The sequence below is a fragment of the Ichthyophthirius multifiliis genome, assembly GCF_000220395.1.
Source record: "Ichthyophthirius multifiliis unplaced genomic scaffold scaff_1120509251434, whole genome shotgun sequence".
Classification (NCBI taxonomy): Eukaryota; Ciliophora; class Oligohymenophorea; order Hymenostomatida; genus Ichthyophthirius; species Ichthyophthirius multifiliis.
In genome coordinates this window covers 67,938-89,135 of record NW_004085877.1, presented here as the reverse complement: position 1 = coordinate 89,135, position 21,198 = coordinate 67,938, and the positions used below count along the sequence as shown (strand labels likewise).

Genomic DNA, 21,198 nt, shown 5'->3' with positions numbered 1-21,198 from the left:
ATAATTGAAATTTGTTCTCTATTCTTAAATATAAAAAAACAAAATAATTTATATGAAAATATTATATTAAATTATAGGCTAATAATAAAATAGAAAAATTAATAATATATTATATATAAAAATTCTAATAATATAATAGAGGGAAATATAAAAAAAAAAATTATATATAAATAGAATAAATTATTTTTAATTATATTATATATATTTAAAAAAAATAAAAAAATTTATATAAAAAAATGCTTATAAAAATCAAATATTTTTTCAAAACAATACTGTTAAAAAGCGAATTAGAAAGCTTTGAATAATTAGAATAATAAATTAAAAACTAATTAAAATTAACTAGTTAATAATAGATATAATTAATACTCACAGACCCATCATTAGATGAAAAAATAATTTAATCTAACGAAAATCTTGAAAAAATAAAAGAAAATTGCTAAAAATTATCCATAACAGTAATAAGTATTATAGTTAATGAAATAAATAATTAAAAAAATTCCTAATAAATTATCTAACCTTCATCTTCTGATGATGAGAAGAAAGAAAAAAAAATCAAAAAAACACAAAAAAGAACTAAACTCATAAAAGAAATAGTTAATATGGAAATAAAATAATAGATCCCTAAAATTATCTAATAAATAAAAAACGAGCTATAGGAAAAAAATAAAGAATAAAAGTAACCTACTGATGAACAGAAAGCTTTAGAAAAGTCCATTATACTTGAAAAATAAGCTATTCATAGTGGATTTACATGTGATGGATGTGAAACTAACCCTATATTAGGTGTCAGATATAAATGCTATGTATGTCCTGATTATGATTTATGTGAAAAATGTGAGGCTAAGGAAATACATAACCATCATGCTTTTATAAAAATAAAAAATCCAGAATAAGCTCCTAAAGTATTTGTAAGTTTAGATGTTGATGAATAGTCTTTATAATTTTTGAATTAATAATTTTCTAATGGATAATCTGTGGTTGATATAAACATTTAGAGCGAAATTAAAAAATTCTAAAAAAAATAAGCAAAAGAAAAATTGAGATAATAAAAATTGGTTGAAAAAGAAAAAAAAGAAATAGAAAAATAAAAAAAAGAAAAAGAAAATGAAAAAAAAGTAAAAAAAGTAAAAAAAGAACAAGAAAAAAAAGAAAAAAAAGAACTTAAATAAGACCTAAAAAAATAAGTAAAAGAAACCTAAGAACATAATCCTTAAAAAATTAAAGACTTAGAAGTTGAAAATAATTCATAAATAGTCGCCTAAGTCGTAGGTGGAAAATCTGATGAATACTCAGACTTATGTAATTAAATGAAGGGAAAAAAAATCGAAGAAATCATTGAATATGCCCTTTAGTTTAAAAAATAAGGATCTAGTACATCTACTCCTTAAGAATTTGAAACATCATAAGGTTCTTTGGTTAATTAAGATAAGATTAATGATTCTCTTATGTAAAAAGCTATGTAGGTAGCTGAGATTATGGGAGGAAGTTTCTAGGATTATATTAATATGATTAAGAATTTAGATTCAAGTGATTGCATTTAGGATATTATTGAAAATTTGTTGATTAATTCTAACTAGAATGTTTCTGTTTAGGAAAATGGCTGTTTTGAATAATTAGAATAAGAAGAACTTTTGAGATTATAATATGATGAAGAATTAAAAATGCTTGAATAAATAAAATAATAAGAAGAAGAAAGATTAAGAAATGAAGAAAAAGAAAATTTAAGAAAATAGAAAGAGGAATTAGAAAAATAAAGAAAAGAATAAGAAAAAATATAAAGAGAAGAATAAGAAAAATAAAGAAGAGAAGAAGAGGAAAGATTAAGAAAAGAAGAAGAAGAAAGGTTGAGAAAAGAAGAAGAAGAAAGATTAAGAAAAGAAGAAATAGAAAGATTGAGAAAAGAAGAAGAAGAAAGATTGAAAAAAGAAGAAGAAGAAAGAAAAATAATTGAAAAATAGGTATAATTAAAAAAAGTAAAAGAAGAAAAATAAAAAAAAATTGCTTAAAAATATACCTAAAATCATATCCAAGTTGCCAAAGAAATTTCCAATATTTTGGGAGGAGAATTTGAAGATTATTTATAAATTTCTAAGGTCTTTTCGGATTAAAAATTTGAGTATGTTATTAATATGATAATTGATGATAGTACTTTATTAGAAAAACATAAAACTAAGCTTTGATTAGTTTAAAATTAACAAAATAACTATAATATGAAAACAAATAATTTTTTTTTATATATACATAAAAATATTTCATATTATTTTTTTTTTATTGAAATAAAAAGTATTTTTTTAAATATTTTTTTCTTTAGATTTTCATTTTAATTTAAATAAAAAAATTAAAAATTAATAATTTTTTAATTAAATTAAAAGTGTTTTAGTCATAATATAATAAAAATAAATATTTATTAATAATATCAGAAATAGAGTTTTTTTTATACTTAAATTATTATTTATATTTCATAATATATTTATTTTATATTGATTTATCATTATAAATACAAATTTTAAATTAAATAAATCTTTACTTAATTCAAGCATATAATATTAATAAAATAATTAAAAATAAATTAGAAGTAAAAAAAAATTATTAGCAAAAAATTAAAAAATATTAATAATATTTAAAATAAAAAAATGATTAATTACTAGTAATTAATAGGCTATTAAAAATAAAAATTTAGAATAGAAATTAGAAATAAACAAATAAATTAAAAAATAAATTAAAAAAGGTTCTAGAATTTACTTTTAATTCCTTAAATTTAGCAAAAATCTTATTTTTCATAAACTTTTGATGTAAAAATAAATAACTTATATAATTTAAAAATAAAATAAAGAACTTAAGTGAAGAATTAAATTAATTTTATGAAGATTTAGTATATTTAATAATAAATTAATAAATAAATTAAATAATCGGACTTTTAAACTAATTATATATGTATTTATCTTAAAATCAATAGAATTAATATTTGATAGTTTCAAAAATCGTAAAAAGTGGTTTATTAGAAACTTTTGCAGATATTCTAGAAAAACAATACGAATAAAATGAAATTTTAATAAATTTAGTTTTAAATATAATTTCTCATCTAACTATCGGGAGCTGTATATAAAATATAAAAATACATTAAATAGTTTTAAAAGATAAATTGATGAATATATTAAACACATATACCAATAATATAAACATAATAGATACAGTATAAAATAATTATTTATAGTTTTTATATATTAAAAAAAAAATAGATTATTATAATAATAGGACATTATTTTTGTGATCAAACAAACCCAAAAAACTATTATTTAAATTAAGAAGTAGTAGAGAAAATATTAAAAATTTACAAAAAAGAAATTTATTAAATAGATAATAAAAGTATAAGTGTTAATTTTGCATGGTTTTTAAATTGTATTGGAAGAGATTCATAACTTAAAATTAACTAAGTAAAATTTTCATATTTTTTTTTTTCTATTATTTACCAATTAAAAAAAAAGATAGAAAACATAAACTCTTTTATTTTATAAATATGGGATAACATAAATGATATTTAATGCATTTCTTATTTCATTACTTATTTTTATTATATAACTAAAGAAAAACAGGAAGAATTAGTTTTGGTTTTTCAAATAGAAGAATCTAATAAACTACTTTAAAAAATTTTGGACTTTCTAATATAAATTAATAATAAAGGTTTGTAAATTTTATGTTTTAAAGTTATTTCTAATATTATTTAGAGCTAAAATGAAGAACCTATATCTATTCTCATTCATAAATTTAAAATTTTAGATATTTTTTAATATCTTATTGAATTAAATAATACTTAATTAATAAGAGAAATGTCTTTTTGGGCTCTTTCAAATATTTCTGTGTGCAGCTTTGATATTATAAAATATATAGTGTTTCACCCTATATTGAACTTAACTATTAAATTTGCTGATTTTGATAATAATGCTATTATTTGTTTATGTAATTTATAAAAAAATGCCACTTTTTCTTTAATCTAATAAAGCTTTGAAAGCTAAGTCTATAGTATTTTAATACAAAAAGCTTAAAATGTGAAGAATGATGAAGATTTGTAAGAAATAATATTTTATATTTTAGATGCTTTTATATGTGTTTTAAATGTTTTTAATAGTTAGGCTTTTATTAAATATTTGAAAAATTTAGGGTTTGAAAATTTAATGAATGAAATTCTAAATAATAAAAATATTTTATTTTATAATAAAGCGAATTATCTTCTAGAAAATTATTTTTCTTAAAATCTTTGATTGTTTGTGTATATATTATTTTATATGTTTATTAATTCTTATTTATATTTGATATAAAAATTAACTTTTTAAATGTAAAAACATCATTATAATATTTTTTTTTAAATATGAAAAATATTCTTATTATTTAAGGAATTATAAAAAATATATGAAAACTTATTCTTATTATTTTAGGAATAATATAAAATAAGTAAAATATAAATTTTTAAAACATAAAATATTTAAAAATTATATTTATTTATTTTTTGAGAAAAAATATATATTATAATAAATAAAAAATAATATTAATATTTATTTAAAAAAAATATTCAGAAATATATATTTTAAAAATAAAAATATTCATTCAAATTGCTTTACAATCTTAAACAGCACTAGTAATAATTTTAATAATATTTTCAGCATCTTAAACAATATGAGCAAAATCTTTCTTTTGCACATCAGAAACTAGTTAAGCGATTTCATTGATTGCATTAGCAATATCATTAGCACATTTTTCGGCATCCTTGACTTCAATAGTTGGGATTTTTACATCAAAACCACAAGCATCACATATAGGTTGTGCTTCTTTTAAAACTTTTTATAATTAAGTTATTAAAATAGCTACATCGTATTTCTTTTCTTTAATACTTTTTACGAAATCAGATAATTCTTTGATTAATTCGAAAGATTTTCCTAAGCAGTTGAAGTTAATTTTATCTTAGAAAGGTTATTTTTGCAAGATGAATTTAGAGGCATGTTTTTTTTAACATTCAGCAGATAAATCAATAGCTACTTAGAAGAAAGTTCTTCCGTCTTGAATTAATTTACTGAAATTTGAAGCTTTATAATCATCATGAATATTGCTTCCTAAAGTATAGAGACTTGTCAAATCTTAACCACAGTGTACAAAATCAATATTTTCTAAAAATTTGAGTTCATCATGTAATTTATTGAGGCCACAATCAAGTAAAGTATTGGGTAATTCTTATAAAAGAACAGCTGTTTAGTTAATTGCTTCGGTTATGTGTTTTTATTAGATTTCTATTTCAAGTGATTTAGCCTCTCTTACGAATTTGATAGTTTCCTTCAAACATTAAATAGGGTGTACGTTATAGATAGAATTTAAAAGAATTTTTTATTCAACTTTATGTGTTTGTGTTTTACAGTCATTTTAAGCACTCTTTAAGGTTTAAACTAAAGGTTCAACTAATTTTAAAATATCTAGGTATTTCTTTTCTTTGATTAAAACAGCTATAGCTCCTACTTCAGCAACTAAAGACTCAATATCTTTAATACATTCGGTTTAATTTGCGATTTATGTAGGAAAGAAAACGGGTACTTTGAAATTACAAGAGGTTAATGTTGTGTTTATTTGTTAGATCATGGAGACGGTTTCATTAAGGAATTTATGAACGTCCATTTAGTGAGATTTTATTTCTACGATGAAGGTTTAAGCTTAGTCGGCGAAAGCACCAGCGTTTTCTAAGCAGTGATCTAATTTAATTTTAGCGAAAGTGGAAGAAATTGCTAAGGATAATATGAAGATAGTTAATAATTTAGTCATTTTTTTCTCTTTTTTTATTTGTTAAATTGTTTTTTTAATAAAATTATTATTAATTTTTCTTTTTAATATAAATATATTTATGTATGTTTATAATTTGTATGATTAATTATTTTTTCTTTTATTTTAATAAATGTTAATATTTGATTTTTATAATATTTTTTTTTTAAGTACTTCATATTTTTAAATATAATTATTTTTCTTACAATTAATTAATTTATAAAAGAATTTTTTTTAAATGTTTGTGATATAATTAATATAAAAAATGTTTTTAAAATTAGAATTTTTCTAAAAATTAAATATTATTTTAATTGATTTTAAATAAATAATATTTATTTTTAATAATATCTTAAAACAAAACTAAAAAAAATGATTAATTTTATTTTTCAATTATTTTTTATAGTCTAAAATTATAATTTAACTTTTTTTTAAAATTAAATTTGTTCTATATAATGTATTTATAATTATAACTTTAATAAAAGATATTTTTATAATTTATATATAGTTTTTTCTTATAAATTAATTTTTATTAACTTTTTTCAGCATATTTTATTCTATTATAAATACATTTTTTTTTTTCGAAAAATAATTATAATACAAGCATTTATTTATTAAATAAGAATAAACACCTTTTACAATCTTAAAATTTTTTCTAAAATAAATTTTATATTTCAAATTTATTTTTATAGATACAATATAGTCCATATTTCATTAACAAGAAACATTTTAAATAAAGTGTGCAAATATGATTTTTAATTTATTTTTATTTAATAATATTTCTTATATAAATTATTGTGCAAAGAATCTATAAATAAATTATAAAAATATAAAAATTTAGTATAATTTATTTATATTTTTTTTACTACAATATAACTAATTATATCTAAATTAAAATATTTTTAAAATAATATTTCAAAATATTTGCTTATTGCATAATTGCTTATATTTTATTTTAAAAAAAGAATAATATTCATTATAATAAAAATTATAAATAATTATAGACTATTTGCTTTTTATATTTTAAAAATATATTATACTCCTAATTTCTTATTTATTTAAATGGTTTTTAAAATAATTTTGCCATTACATTGAATATAAATTTTTAAAATATAATGCATTCTTTAAATTAAAATAATTAATAAAATATTGAACTTTTATAATAAAATAATTTATTTAATAAAATTTTGTTATTAGCAAAAAATAATTTTTTTTTTTTAAAAAAAACATTTTATTTTTATTAATTATACATAATAAGCTATATAAAGTAAATAATATACGAAAAACTTATGATAACAGAAAGCAATTTAAATTTAGAATATTTAAATGACGACGAAAAGCTAGCACTTTTTGGAAAACCCACAAAACACTCTAGGAAACTAAATAACATATAAATTATCGAACAAGAAATGGATGAAATAATTAATGATTTCATGAAATTAAACCTAAAAGAGCCCAAATAACAAAAAAATTGTTTGTTATAAAGATTTGTAATAAAAATTGACAATCCATATAAACATATTTGGGATATATTTATATTAGGATGTATAGCTTATAATTGTGTCTTAATGGCTAATTAGTAAAAAAAAAAAGTACTAAAATATAATTTATATATATATACTAAAATATATTAAAGTTTATGTTTTGAAGAATTCGATAAATTGAAAATATTAAATATTATAATCGAGTTTTTTTTTCTTGGAGATATTGTTTTGAGGTTTTTTCATGAATATAAAGACCATGAGTCTTAAGAAACAGTAAGCGATATAAGGCTTATAGCCAAAAGATATTTAAAATTTTGGTTTTGGATTGATTTTACAGCTATTTTGCCTTTTGAGTATTTAGTTTAGTCTGGTCCGAGTTTAAAATTAATAAGATTTTTTCGAATGCCAAAGTTTTTAAGGCTTTTGGAAATTTCAAAAATGGACGAAATTTTAAACTAATTGCTTGAATAATTTTCTTAAAAATAAAAAATGACTTATTTGTTTCTTTTAAGATATTTATATAAATTTTTAAGTTTTATGCTTTTTGCAATTACATTAACTTATTTTGTTGCATGTATTTGGTATATTGTAATCACTTCAAATATAGGAGATGGAAAAACACTTAGTTTTTATGAAAAATTTGGATTATATAATTACCCAGACAGTAAAAGATTGATCATATGTTGTTATTTTGTGATGACTACTTTAGCAACAGTTGGTTATGGCGATTTTTCTCCTTAAACAAATTTCGAAAAGATAATTGGGATAATTATTATGATTTTAGGTATAGCTTTTTTTTCTTATATTATAGGAAATTTTACTGATGTATTGGCTAGTTAAAAAAAATTAGGAGAAGGATAAAAAAGTTCAGATTTATAAAGATGGATTACTTCTTTAAGTATATATATATAATATAAATATTTATATAAATTATTTAAAATTTTTAGCTAAATTTAATTCTAAGAGTTTACCTTAGTCTCTTATGTAAAAAATTGATTGCCATTTTAATTATTTTTGGAAACATGATAGACTTTGTGATTTAAAGATTGATGATAATTATTTATAAATGATGCCGAAACCTATTAGGAAGGAATTACTCAATTACCTTTTTAATGATATTTTTAAACTATTTAGGAGATTTTTTCATATTTCAGATTTTAGAGATTCTAATTTTTACTATGAAATTGCTTTCAAATTATTGCCAAGAAAGTACCATAATATTTAATATTTTAAATAAAATATTTATATTTTAGATATAATAGAGGAGAGTCGATCCTTAAACAAGGCGATGAATTTTAAGAAATATATTTTATTTTAGAAGGATAGGTATTTTATATTATTTTTATTTTTAAATAATTTTTTTATCATTTTTTTAAAAAAGGTCATGTTTTATTTTTAATATAATGGTAAGAAAGTGTCTCATATATTAAATAGAGGATCTTATTTTGGAGATTATAATTGCTTTTCTGGAAATTGTAGTGAATATAATTATGTAGCTGATGCTTTTGTAAAAGTATTGGCTATTCCAAAACATTAGATAATGAAAATACTATAAAAATACGTTAATATTAAAAATAAAATGATTTAATTTTCTTATTAATTTAATAAATTAAATAATAAAGTTATGGTATTTTATTTATTACAATATTTAATATTAAATATTTAAATTTTAAATAAAAAGAAATAAAAATTAAGATCAATATTAATTGATGAAAATGTTATTGTAACAGAAAATAAATTAAATGAAATTTTTAGAACATATGTAACTGATAAAGGAAAAACAAAATATTAAAATTAATTTACTTTTAAAAATGTTATTATTGGAGATGAAATTCCTTTAGAGGAAATAAAATAAAATATAATTTAATTAGAAAAACATATAGATAGAATTGCCTATAAAATTAATTTAATTAAAAGTAGAGTAGAAAATGAAGTTGATGAAATAAAAGATTGTGTATAAACAATTAAGTTAAAAATTTTAGAATAAGAAAATTGAAACATTACATATTATAATTATTTTTAAAAATACAGTAATTAATTTAATATAATTTATTATTGTATTTAAAAAGAAAAATATCGTTAATTTTTTTTATATATTTGTATATAATTATATAATTTAACAAAAAATATATATAATAATATAATAAAATATGATCAAAATAAATACAAAAAACTATCCTAAAAATTAGTTATGTATTTCATCTTCAGTACAAAATTTAAAAACTTAAAAGTAACATCAAATAGCCAAAAATAATAATTAATCATTTATAAAAAATGCATTTACTTAATTAGAAAAAAATATTTCTAAAACTCCTTCCCCAATAAGGTAGAAAATAGTAAAAGAAATTGAAAATTTCAATAATAAAAGTTAAAACAAAAATTTAAATTCAATAAAATAATAATAATAAAGCTAATAATAACAATAAACCCGTAAAGTAAATGTTTTGCAATATAATTAAAACATTTTAAATGTTTTCAAACAAAAAAATAGTAATAATACAAAATATATAACACCTAAAAATATTCAAACTCTTTAAGTCAATAAAAATAGTTTTTTTAACGAAAGCTCTTTTTAGAATATATAATTAGTCTTGGATAAAAAAATAAAAAAATTGAATAATAATTTTAGTGAAAATAAATTGAATTTATTTTTAGAAGATAATAATAAAAGTTGCAGAAATTTAAATATCTATGAAAAAAATTAGTAGTCAATTTAAAGTATTATTGAAAAATATTACAAAGTAGAAGAATAAGAAGACAAATAATAATCATAAGTTCCTTAAAATTTATAAGATGAAAAAAATTATTATTAATGTATTTTTTTTAAATAATATTTTATGTTATTTATTTTTTTTCAAATAAAGTTTAGAATTAAATAAAAAAATTAAACTTATAAATTGAGAATTAAAAAAATACAAATGATATGCTTTAGTAAGAAAACAATTAACAAAAAGAATAATTAAAAATTGAAAGATAAAAGTTTAAAGAAGAATTAACATTAGCTTATTAATAAATGCAATAATTATAAAAGTATAAAGAATTATATAATTAAGAAACTTAAATAAAAGAAAAAATATAAAGTAATCTAAATATATTAGAAATCAACTTTAGCATTTATAAAAATAACATTATGTATGCAAAAAATTAAAATTTATATTTTTTTATTTTTTAAAAAAGTTAATTAATTTATGATTCTTTTGAATTAGCTTTAATATCAAAAGGATTTAATTCGCATATTATAGATTAAAATAACAGTGTCGATGAAACTTTGTAAAGTATTATTATTTTAAAATTTATATATATATAATATTTTTTATTAATTAAAAGTTTAAAAATTATATATGGAAAAAATGCAATAAAAATCATAAATAGTAATGTAAAATTTAAATTCTTTTGTATTAGATCTTAATATAGGATTTGAATTAAAAAAAGTAAAATTTAAATATAATTTTAAAATTAAAAAAATTATATATAGTTTGGTAACTAGATAAAAGTCGAATTAAATAATGCTATTTAAGAAATTAAGAATTAGAAAGTATAACCTTAAGAAAATTTAAGAAACTATGTAAGTTTTTAAAAATAAGAAAATTTTATATCTGAAGAAAATCAAATATAATTAAAAGAGAATAATACAAATGCTATACATAATTTTATGTCTTTTAATAATAATCATAATTAAATTTAATAAGTTTAAGATTTACTTTAAACTCCAAATAAATATTAAACAGATGGTTTAGATTAATTTATTCATGTAACTTCGAATTATAATGAAATATAAGATAAAAGTTTATAATAAAAATAAAAAAGTAATAATAGTTTTTATACTGATTCTTAATATTAAAAAGATGACAATTAAAATTAATAATAGATTTATAATGAAGATTCTATAAAAAATGAACATTAAAGTATTAATTTAAATAAAATTTCATTTATTTTAGACATCGATAATAATGAGTTCTAATAATTAATTTCTAATTAAGAATAGAAAGTTTATTTTTTATTTTATTTTATTTAATTTTTTAATAAAAAAGGCATAAATAGTTTTAAATAATAATTTAATTTTATAAAAATTAAATTAAACTTTAAATTAATGAAATAAAATAAAGTAGTTAATTTTAATAAGAAACTTAGTAATAATATGAAAATTAATATAAAAAATATATTTTTTAATTTTCAAATAATTAAATATAAAAATAATTAACAAAAAAATAATATACATTTAAATAAAAATATAAAATTAAAGATTAATAAATTTAAATTTTTACAAAAAATTATAGTAATTTTTTACTTTTATTATTCTTTAAAATTTTAATATATATTTATTGAATAAAAATCAAAGTTTCATTTTTTGTTTAAAAAAATATATTAACTATCATAAAATTAAATAATAGATTAAATATAAAAATTTAAATATATAAACAAGAAAAAATATAAAAAATATGGCTCCTAAAAAAGACCCAAAAAAAGATGTGATAATTATAATAAATAATCGTCAATACATACTTATATTTTTTATTTTTTTTTATAAAATAGATTATTTAAAATCTAGATAAATCAGGAATGCCAAAATAAGATGTAATATTCAAATTCGAATTCGAAATAAAACAAACAAATTTATAAAACTTTGTTTTAATGTGGGAATGGTTTTCACAAGAAACATCAAAAACTGAAAGATACGATGCACAATTAATTGAGAATTGGGCAAAAAAAGATCCAAATGGTATTTTTTATAAAAAATAAATACTTATAAAAAAAATAAGATCCAAGTATTTTAATATTTTCGAAGGAATTTAGTTTAATAAGGATAGATGATGTAAAAAACACCAACATAAATAAAAAAATAATAAAAAATAGGATTTTTGCAAATTAATAACTTCGCAATAATTTTACATATATTTCGTAAATTCAGAAGTTAATAAAATAAAGCAAGAAATAAATTTAGATTATAGCCAATTACTTACATGTAAAGATGAAAAGTCGAATATACATACGAAAATAACAAATTATTAATATATGAAATAGATGATTTCAAATTAAAAATTTCAGCAGATAAGCCTTTACTTTTATCTTTATATAAACACTATATAAATCCTATGGAAATCGAAATTATAGGTGCAAAGGATTTACCAGTTTCAAATGATAAAAATTATGAACTGTGTTATGTTTAGTACTAATTTTTTGACGGCACTTAAGTCAAAACTAGTGGAAAATTATTAAAAAATACTATAAAATGGTAAGAAAAACATGTATTTTTATGTGGAATGATGGATTAAGTGGAATTAGTTGAGAAAATAAGGTTAATTTAAATAAAAACAATAATAATTTAATATTTTTTTATATTAAAAAAAAAAACTATAGTTCAAGTTTTTTAAAATTAGAATTACATGATAAAGATGAAATAATAGACACCAAAATAAAATAAGAGTTAGCCCTTATAGATATAGAGTAAAAAATTCTAGAAGAAAAGGAAAAAAACAAACCCCAAATTGAAGAAACTGGAAAAGGAGGTAAAAAAGTTGCCAAAAAAGATGTGAAAAAAGATGATGAAAAAAGAAGCTCCAAAGAAAGATGCTGCTAAGAAAAAAGGAGATGTAAAAGTAGAACCTATAAAGGAAGAAGCCTAAAATAAGGAAGTTTAGAGGAACAATTTTGGAGTTTCATGCTTTTTTTTGAGTGATTTTTACATAAAAATGTCCGAGATGTCAAATTAAGGGGTCCAGTAATACCAGTGAAGAAATATGAAGACTTAGAGTCTAATAATTTGGATTTAAATACCACTGCGAAGAGAAATGTTCGAAATATTTTTAGCTCCTCTAATTATTTTGATTCTTCCACATTTCTTGTTATTTCCATTAACCTCTCTTATCCTTTCGGAAGCTTTAAAGCACCAGAAAAATAACCTACTTTGATAAATATTCCAGAAGAAAAGCATGAAAGTAAGAAAAAAGATGATAAAAAAGCGCAAAAAACTAAAGTCGAATTGGCTGCTCCTGTTGAATAAATAATAGTCAAAGAAAATAATTTGCCTGTTTTTGAAAGAGTGGTGTATTTTATGCCTTATAAAAGTTAAGAAATGGTGGAAAAAATTCAAGAAATATTTTATGAAGTAAATATGAAAGCTGGTTAATTTGAATAAGGAGGAATTAGGGCTATTGCTACTAAAAAATTAACTGAACAAGAAAGAAATAGTAGAGTTTTAGATTTTTTGGGTGGTTTTGAGATTTTAGATGACGATTTTAGACTTTTTGTTTTTGAAGGATTATCTGATGGAGTTATGAAATTGTATTTTGTTTATTTTACATAAAAATAAATTAATTTTTTTTTTAGGTTAGATGAAAAAATTCCTATAAATGAACCAAATAGTGAAAGTTTTAAAATTCTGAAAAATTCAGATATTAAATTTAAGGAAAGAATTTATTAAGATTTCAATTTGGAGATTAAAAGAGTTTTTTATAAATAAATAAAAAAAAAATTAGAATATTTAATATATATAGATTAGATTAAGAAATACATTGAAATAAATACTTTAAAATGCAGATATATATATAAGAACTAAAGTCCCTGAAAACATATGCAAGGCACTAAATTAAATATCAGAAATATGTAAATGTTAGAATATGAAAACTCTTTATTAATTTGATTTATTTCCTTTGGCAAATGTTTATATTTTACTTTTTTAAAAACTAATTTATTTATTAATAAAAAATTAAAAGGATTTAATTGGCATAGAAAGAAAATATAGTGATTCTTTAACCCTTGAAGATATATACGGCCACATAGTAGATGTTAAATAAACCAAAAAAAAATAATAATAATTTGCTGCAACTACCTAAGCAATAAGTGTAGATACAAAAAATTAAAAGTAATCACAATTAGCAGCTGCAGGAACAATAGGAAATCTTATGACGATATAAAATGGTAAATAAATGTAAAAAAGTCTAAATTTAATAAATTAACATATTTAAAAAAAAATAAAAAATTAAGAACTTTCATTGCCTAAATAACAAAATAAATCTTTAAAAGGAAAAACAATGTATCTTCATTAAACTAAACTAAAAGGGACGATATAAAAAAATGATATAAAAATATAAAATGTTGTTTAAATTCCAGAAAATGAGCCTGTATATATTTATAGTTGCTAAAAAAATAATTGGTATGAAAAATTGATGAGAGAATAAAGAGAAAAAATAAAAAATGATAAAATTTTTTTCTATACTTATTCAGAATAATATTTAGGTTTATCTATAGATCCCTATAATGTAGAAGATGAAAAAAAATTAGCTTTAACTTTAGAAAAAACAGTATAAATATTTTATTTTATATAATTTAAAAAAATTAAATAACTAGTAATTACAAAGTAAACCTGAATTTAGAACTGTTCCTCCAAAAACATTAGAATAATATAAAGAACATCCCAAAAAACCACATGAAAGCATCATAGAAGATCTTGCGTAAAATCCTTATTATGAATAAAGAGTAAAATAAGAAGAATCTCTTAAATTTTCAAAAGAAAGAATCAGGGATAAAAGCAAAAAAGATTTCAATTAATATATTGGACATATTGATGTTTTTTCTCTACCAGAAATATTAGAAACTGAAAAAATAAAACGTTTAAATAAAAAAATAAAACTTTTAATATTTTTAATAAAAAATTTTAATAATAAAATAAAAAAAAGCTATTGAAAAAGAAAGATTAGAAAGAGAAAAGAAAAAAAAAGAAATTGAAAAATGGTAAAAAAAACTTAAAGGGGATGCTTATATACACATAAAAAAATAAATGTAAGAACATCCAAGTCAATTAGATAAATTAAAAGTATTTAAAATAATAATATTTAAAAATAATACTGAATAAAATTTTAAAAAAGGGAATTAGAGATGGTCCAGCATTAAAAAAAGGAATTCTTTTAAAAAATTCAAGGATTTAAAATAGTACACTTCAATTAGAAAAATAAATAAAAGATATTCCCTCATCTGTTTTTCATCAAGAACCTTATTAAAATCCAGTTGATTTATTTTAAAGAAAAATAGCTCCTGAAAAAGCTGTAAGTCCTTATGATTTTGATCTGTATTAAAATCCAGAAATTTTAACAAAAACATGCATTTATAAGCCTCTTAAATTAGATTCAATGTTTAAATGAAAAAAATCAAAAAATTTGTATCTTTATAAATTTAAAAAATAGAAAAAAAAAAAAATATATATATATATATATATATTAATATTCAATATATATCAATTGAATAATTATTATATGAATGATTTTTTTATTCTTCTTTTTTTTAAGTTTTATTTATCCCAGAAGTTATATCAAAATAAGAAATATTATGCATTTTTTTTTATAATGAAGAATTTTCATTTAATTTTTTATTTAATTACTTATTATTATTACTATTAATTAATTTTATTTCTTTTGTTTTTTACGTTTATATATTCGCAATTAATAAATTAAACAAAGATTCATACATGTATATAAAAACATAAAAATGGTCGTTTATTTTATCATTCATGGTTAATATAGATTTATTTTAATGGTGTAATTTTACAAATATTTTAGTTAATTCATTCAAAAACAAATTAATTTAATATTTATTTTCTTATTCAAAATAATATTTTAATGAAATGAAATTTTCTTATAAAAATAAGTAAATAATAAGTGCAAATTTATCAAATTTTATTAAAATTTTTAACTTTTCTTCATTATTATTATTAAGAATTTATTATAAATTTTAATTTTTTTCTTAATAAATTCGAAAATTTTCTCTTTATTTTGAACTTAGTTTATAACTTTCATAAAAAGCAATATCTATAAGTCTTTTCTTTATTTATTTTTCGAAGTTTTCTATTAAGTAATTTATTTCTTTGATTTCATTTTCTTTATATATTTAATGAAAAACGAAATATTTTTTGAAAAATCTAATTGTCAATTTTCCTTCATAAACACCTATTTTTTATTTAAAAAGAATAAAAGACTTTACTAAGTTTTCGTTTTAAATTTATTTTTCTTTTTTTGATAAAATTAATACGTAAAATAAAATAAAAATTTTATCTTCCTCAATAAATCCTACGTTTAACAAATCGAATTTATTAAATATATTTTAAATCAATGTAATCTAATTTTAAAAGAAAATAAATATTATATATATTACAAAATTCTACTTCTTATTAAGTTAAAGGAGATATTTAGTTAAAAGAACAGTCATATATAATATATTTGGATTTTAATATATTATCAAATTACATATTTATAAATTATATTATTTTCTCAATCTATTTAATTTAAAAATAATATATATTTTTTTTATTATCTTTACATTTTATTCATTAAATGTTTCTTTTTGCTTTTTATATAAATAATCTAAAAATGTTGAGCATTTAATACTCCTAAAATAAACCAAATCTTCAAAATTATGTTCAACTTTTAAAAAACCTCTTTATTTTAACCTATTTGAAAATAAAGAATAAACATTATTATAGTTTAATATTACCAGAAAGAATATTATATTTACATTTATTTATACTTAATAAAATCTTAAGAATATTAACATAATTAACTAATATTTTTAGTTAGTTTAATTTTAAGAATTAAAAAAATGTAGTTTTAAATTACTCTAATATTTTTACAAATGTTGACTTTTCTTCTTTTTCTAAAAAATCTATATTAAAATAACCTGATTTAAATAATGAAAGCTCCAAAAGTAAAAATTGTGCCAATAAATGAAATCTAGGTTTTAATTATATTATTATTTCAAAGTTCATTTTTTATCTTATTTAAAAATTATCAGAAATTATATATATCTAATGACCGTAAATATATATAATATAATTATGAAAATTAATTAACTTTTTGGTAAATATTGTATATTTAATTTGAAATAAAAATTATTTAATGCTTTTTAAATAATATTAATAAAATAAAATAATTTTTTAATTCAATCTTTAATTGTTTTTGTTAAATTTATTTTTAATTAATAAAAAAATTATTAAATTCATTTATTTATAATTCATTTTCATATATGTCTTGATTTTTAACAGATATTTTTTCTTTATAAAAATAGCAAATATTGATTTTTTAAATTATATATATTTATAATATAATATAATATAATATAATAACGTATCTTTTTAACTTAAAAAAAACAAAAAAATGTCTTAAATATGCATCATTTATGGAGATAGCAATTCAGGAAAAAAATCCTTAACATAGATACTTAAAAGTTATATATATATACACCTTAAAAAAATATTTAAATTAAAAATAGATAAGATTGATTAAAAAGATAATTATTAATATGAATTTTAAATAAATAATTTTGAACCTCCCAAAAATGCTTTATGTTTTATATTTATGGTAGATATAACAAAAAGAGACGATTAAATTAAGAACATATACTAAAAGTATTAAAAAAATATTTATAAAAAATATAAATAATTTATTTTTAAAAAAGTTATTATTAAAAAATGATCTAAAAAATGCCTAAAAAAAGCGTAAAAATAATGATCGCAAATAAAATAGATCTTCCCAGACACGTTCCTTAGAATAATTTAGAAAATTTCGCAGCAGAAAATGCTTTATTAATATAAGAAATATCATGCAAATAAAAAAAAAATACAGAATAATTAATAAAAATAATAAGAAATAAAACAAACCTTATTCTTTAAAATAATGCATTATAAAAATTACAATATTAATAATAAAATTAACAATAATAACATTAGTCCTAATAATAAAATATATAGATAGAAAAAAAATAAGAAAAATAAGAAAATAATATTTTAGAAAGTCTTTATTAATTAAAAATTTCATAAAAGAAAAAAACTATTTCTGAAAAAAGTAGTTCTGTAATTTCAAATAATTAAAAAAGTATAAATTTAATTTCAAGTGATTTAAATTCACAATAAACATTAAAAAGTAATGAATAAATTGCTTTTAAAAAATCGTTTTCTAATAATAATGAAACTTTGGCTATTTCTTAAAATTTAAATAGTAATAACATAATCAATTTAGATTTAATTCATTAATATGTTAAAAATATTGAAAACGAATAAAGAGAATTGCCTATTCCATAAGAATCTAAAGAGCAAAACGAATTTGAATATGAAAATGAGTTTTTAGAATAAGAAAATTACTAAAATTAACTAGATTCATAAAATATTTATAATAGAAAAAATTATATTTTTAGTAAATTATAAAACTAAGATTATTATTATTATTAAGAAAAAACAAATTAATAATCAAAAAATACAGAATAAGCTGATGATTTTGAAGATAATTTTTTCGAAAAAAATTAAAATTTATAAAAATAGTAATCAAAGCAAACATTAAAAGAAAGCACAAATGAAAATTCTAAAATTAATTTATTTGAAAATTCAAAAAATAGTTTACATGAAAATTATTAGATAAATAATTTACAGGACAATTCCAAAAGAAATTCATAATTTAGCATAATTGAAAGTACTAAATACAGTTAAAAATAAAACATTAAATACAATTCAAAGTCAAATTTAAAAGAAAATTAAAATGAAAATTCAAAAGAAAATTTAAAAGAGAAATCAAAAGAAATTAAAAAAGAAAACCAAAATTAAGATTAGAAAAATAATTTGAAATATAATGAAAATATATAAATTTTAAATAATAATAATAATAACTAAATTTAAAAAAATGATAAAGAAAATAAAATATATTAAATTTAATTCTCATAAAACGAATATAAATTTGAAAATGAAAGAAATGTAATAGAAGTTTAAAAATAAATGCAATTTAAAAGCTATGATAACAAAATTTTGTATAACTCCATAAATTTATCAGAAAATCAAAATTAAAATGAAGAAGAATAATAAAAAAGCAAAAAAGATTTAATTTATTAAAAGTTAGATGAAGAAAGGAATTATTCAGTTTAACAGATATAGCAAAATCTAGTTTAAGAAAATAAACAAATTTAATAAACATTTAAAAAAGAATAAAATAAATAAGATCAGGATAATTAATTAATAAAAAATGAAAATGATTAATAAATAGAAAATGAAGATTATTATTAAGAAATTTATAATAATATAAATAAAAAAAATTAAGATACTGATTAAAATAATATTAGTAACTAAATTTATAATAGAAGTATAAATTTAAATGAAAATAATAGAAGTGTTAATTAAAATAATAAAACAGATAGTGTTAATAATAATAATAGAACAAATAGTAATTAGGATAATAATAAAAATATAAGCATCTATGAAAATATGGATGATATAGAGTTAAGTTAAAAATTATCAAATTATTAAAATGAAAATTAAGAACAAAAAACTCCTTTAAAAGATACATATTATAGTGAATTGTAATATAAATGTAATTTAAGTTAAAATTTAGAAAGTCCTTAATCATAATATTCAGAAAACTAAATAAAATATAAAAATAATAGTTTTTGTTTAGAAAAGAATAATCCTTAATAACAATTTTAATTATATTTTTCTTTATCAATGCAAAATCATAATAATAATGAAAATAATAATAGCTAAAATAATTAATAATATCAAAAAAAAGAGGAAAAGACAAGAAGAGAAATAAACGAAGCTGCAGATAAATTTTTAGAAAAAATGGAAATAAATATATAAAAGCATGAAAGTGTGAAATAAATAGAATAATTATAATAATAATAAAAAAATTTGGAGGAAAAGCAATAAAATTTTAAAACCAAGGCATATTTATATTAATATGATAAGCCTTTTATTTAAAAAAATAATATATATAATACTGAATAAAGTGATGAGAATTTTCCTAAATTTGGTGGTTAAAATAATTAAGACATTAAGAATTTATTAATAGAAATAAATAATAAAACTAAAAGATCAATATCAGAAATTTCTTGGAAATAAACAAATTAAAAAGATTTTAGTTTAGACGAAAATATTTTGCTTTTAGAAAAATCTATTTAAGATATAAATAAGAAAATAAAAGTAGAACAAGTTAAAAAAAAAAATTCTATTTTAAGTTCATCTATACCTATTTTAGAAACGCCTCTTTAATCAATAAATAGGTTAAATTATAGTAAAAGCTTAAATTAAAATTAATAATAAGTTAATGTTTCTATTAGCTCTTGCTAATAATAATAATATAAATAATAGCTATAATATTAATAATAATTTCATATTAAAAATAATATATAATAAGCTATTTTGTTTATAGAAATAGAATACTAAGAATAAAAAATTCCATTAGATGTTTATGTTGATGATAATTCTTTTGTTTTGGCTGAAAAATTTTTTGAGGCTTTAAATATTTATGCTTCATGTAACTAAATAAAAATTATTGCAAATAAAATAGAATAAGTAATTAATGGTTATTGTGAAAATCTTAACAATTTTCTAAATAAATAAGTAAATTTGATTAATTCTAATAATTATATTGCGAAATTATCTAAAGAAAAAATTGAAAAGTTTCTTAGAAACAGTACAAATAGCGAAAACATTATTGGTAAAGTAAAGGTTTTAGAAAATAATTAAGAAATCATTCTTAATGTTAAATAAAATGATGATCCTTATGAAATAGCTTTTAATTTTATAAATGAGAATAAAATATTAAAAAGTAAAATTAATAATATTGTGAGTTAAGTTTTAGCTATTTAAAATAAAAAAAATAATAAATAAATTAATAATAGGAGTAATTGTCCTAATATTTCTTAAAAAATACTTTTTAAAGTATAATTTGATTATGGAGATAATAAGTTTATTAAAATTGATGTCTTTGAAGGAGATAATTTGAAAAAGTAATATATATAAACAGATTTTTATTTCATGTTATTTTTTTAAAAATAGAATTGCTTATAATACAGCATAGAAATATAAACTTAATCATCATTAATATAATAAAATAAATGAAATATTAGAAAAAACGTATAAATAAAAAACTAAGAATTAAAAAAAGAGATG

At 17.5% G+C, this 21,198-nt stretch overlaps 4 protein-coding genes across 4 annotated transcripts, besides 29 other annotated features; 3 read left to right on the top strand and 1 right to left on the bottom strand. All coding sequences in view use genetic code 6, as the record gives it.

Annotated features, from left to right (window-relative positions):
• The first annotated feature begins 201 nt into the window (after positions 1-201).
• On the top strand, positions 202-2,317 carry IMG5_203850 (zinc ZZ type family protein, putative). Its single transcript, XM_004023821.1, has one exon. It carries the CDS (start codon positions 237-239, stop codon positions 2,178-2,180), a length of 1,944 nt encoding a protein of 647 aa, XP_004023870.1. The 5' UTR covers positions 202-236; the 3' UTR covers positions 2,181-2,317.
• Positions 1,059-1,154: a microsatellite.
• Positions 1,059-1,160: a microsatellite.
• Positions 1,060-1,160: a microsatellite.
• Positions 1,061-1,160: a microsatellite.
• Positions 1,081-1,160: a microsatellite.
• Positions 1,684-1,940: a microsatellite.
• Positions 1,723-1,798: a microsatellite.
• Positions 1,781-1,940: a microsatellite.
• A 378-nt stretch (positions 2,318-2,695) lies between the features above and the next one.
• Positions 2,696-2,727: a microsatellite.
• Positions 2,728-4,364: 1,637 nt separating this feature from the next.
• Positions 4,365-4,448: a microsatellite.
• Positions 4,438-4,486: a microsatellite.
• A 99-nt stretch (positions 4,487-4,585) lies between these two features.
• Positions 4,586-5,811, bottom strand: IMG5_203840 (hypothetical protein). Its single transcript, XM_004023820.1, has one exon. It carries the CDS (start codon positions 5,800-5,802, stop codon positions 4,603-4,605), a length of 1,200 nt encoding a protein of 399 aa, XP_004023869.1. The 5' UTR covers positions 5,803-5,811; the 3' UTR covers positions 4,586-4,602.
• A 1,183-nt stretch (positions 5,812-6,994) lies between these two features.
• Positions 6,995-7,040: a microsatellite.
• Positions 7,041-7,364: 324 nt separating this feature from the next.
• IMG5_203830 (hypothetical protein) lies at positions 7,365-12,957 on the top strand (the record flags this gene model as incomplete). The annotated part of the gene is made up of 11 exons (XM_004023819.1): positions 7,365-8,178; positions 8,228-8,489; positions 8,534-8,606; positions 8,662-8,841; positions 9,986-10,094; positions 10,487-10,555; positions 10,608-10,711; positions 10,756-10,845; positions 11,814-12,000; positions 12,303-12,576; positions 12,639-12,957. 11 exons carry the CDS (start codon positions 7,365-7,367, stop codon positions 12,955-12,957), a joined length of 2,481 nt encoding a protein of 826 aa, XP_004023868.1.
• Positions 8,918-8,956: a microsatellite.
• Positions 9,886-9,935: a microsatellite.
• Positions 11,456-11,493: a microsatellite.
• Positions 12,802-12,834: a microsatellite.
• Positions 12,958-13,353: 396 nt separating the features above from the next.
• IMG5_203820 (hypothetical protein) lies at positions 13,354-15,418 on the top strand (the record flags this gene model as incomplete). The annotated part of the gene is made up of 8 exons (XM_004023818.1): positions 13,354-13,562; positions 13,608-13,725; positions 13,775-13,939; positions 13,994-14,198; positions 14,265-14,581; positions 14,628-14,889; positions 14,957-15,093; positions 15,146-15,418. 8 exons carry the CDS (start codon positions 13,354-13,356, stop codon positions 15,416-15,418), a joined length of 1,686 nt encoding a protein of 561 aa, XP_004023867.1.
• Positions 14,880-14,951: a microsatellite.
• Positions 15,095-15,124: a microsatellite.
• A 1,945-nt stretch (positions 15,419-17,363) lies between the features above and the next one.
• Positions 17,364-17,390: a microsatellite.
• A 1,224-nt stretch (positions 17,391-18,614) lies between these two features.
• Positions 18,615-18,670: a microsatellite.
• A 95-nt stretch (positions 18,671-18,765) lies between these two features.
• Positions 18,766-18,817: a microsatellite.
• Positions 18,766-18,838: a microsatellite.
• Positions 18,777-18,850: a microsatellite.
• Positions 18,777-18,851: a microsatellite.
• Positions 18,781-18,844: a microsatellite.
• A 22-nt stretch (positions 18,852-18,873) lies between the features above and the next one.
• Positions 18,874-18,931: a microsatellite.
• A 450-nt stretch (positions 18,932-19,381) lies between these two features.
• Positions 19,382-19,452: a microsatellite.
• Positions 19,417-19,473: a microsatellite.
• Positions 19,474-19,759: 286 nt separating this feature from the next.
• Positions 19,760-19,802: a microsatellite.
• Positions 19,803-21,198: the final 1,396 nt, after the last annotated feature.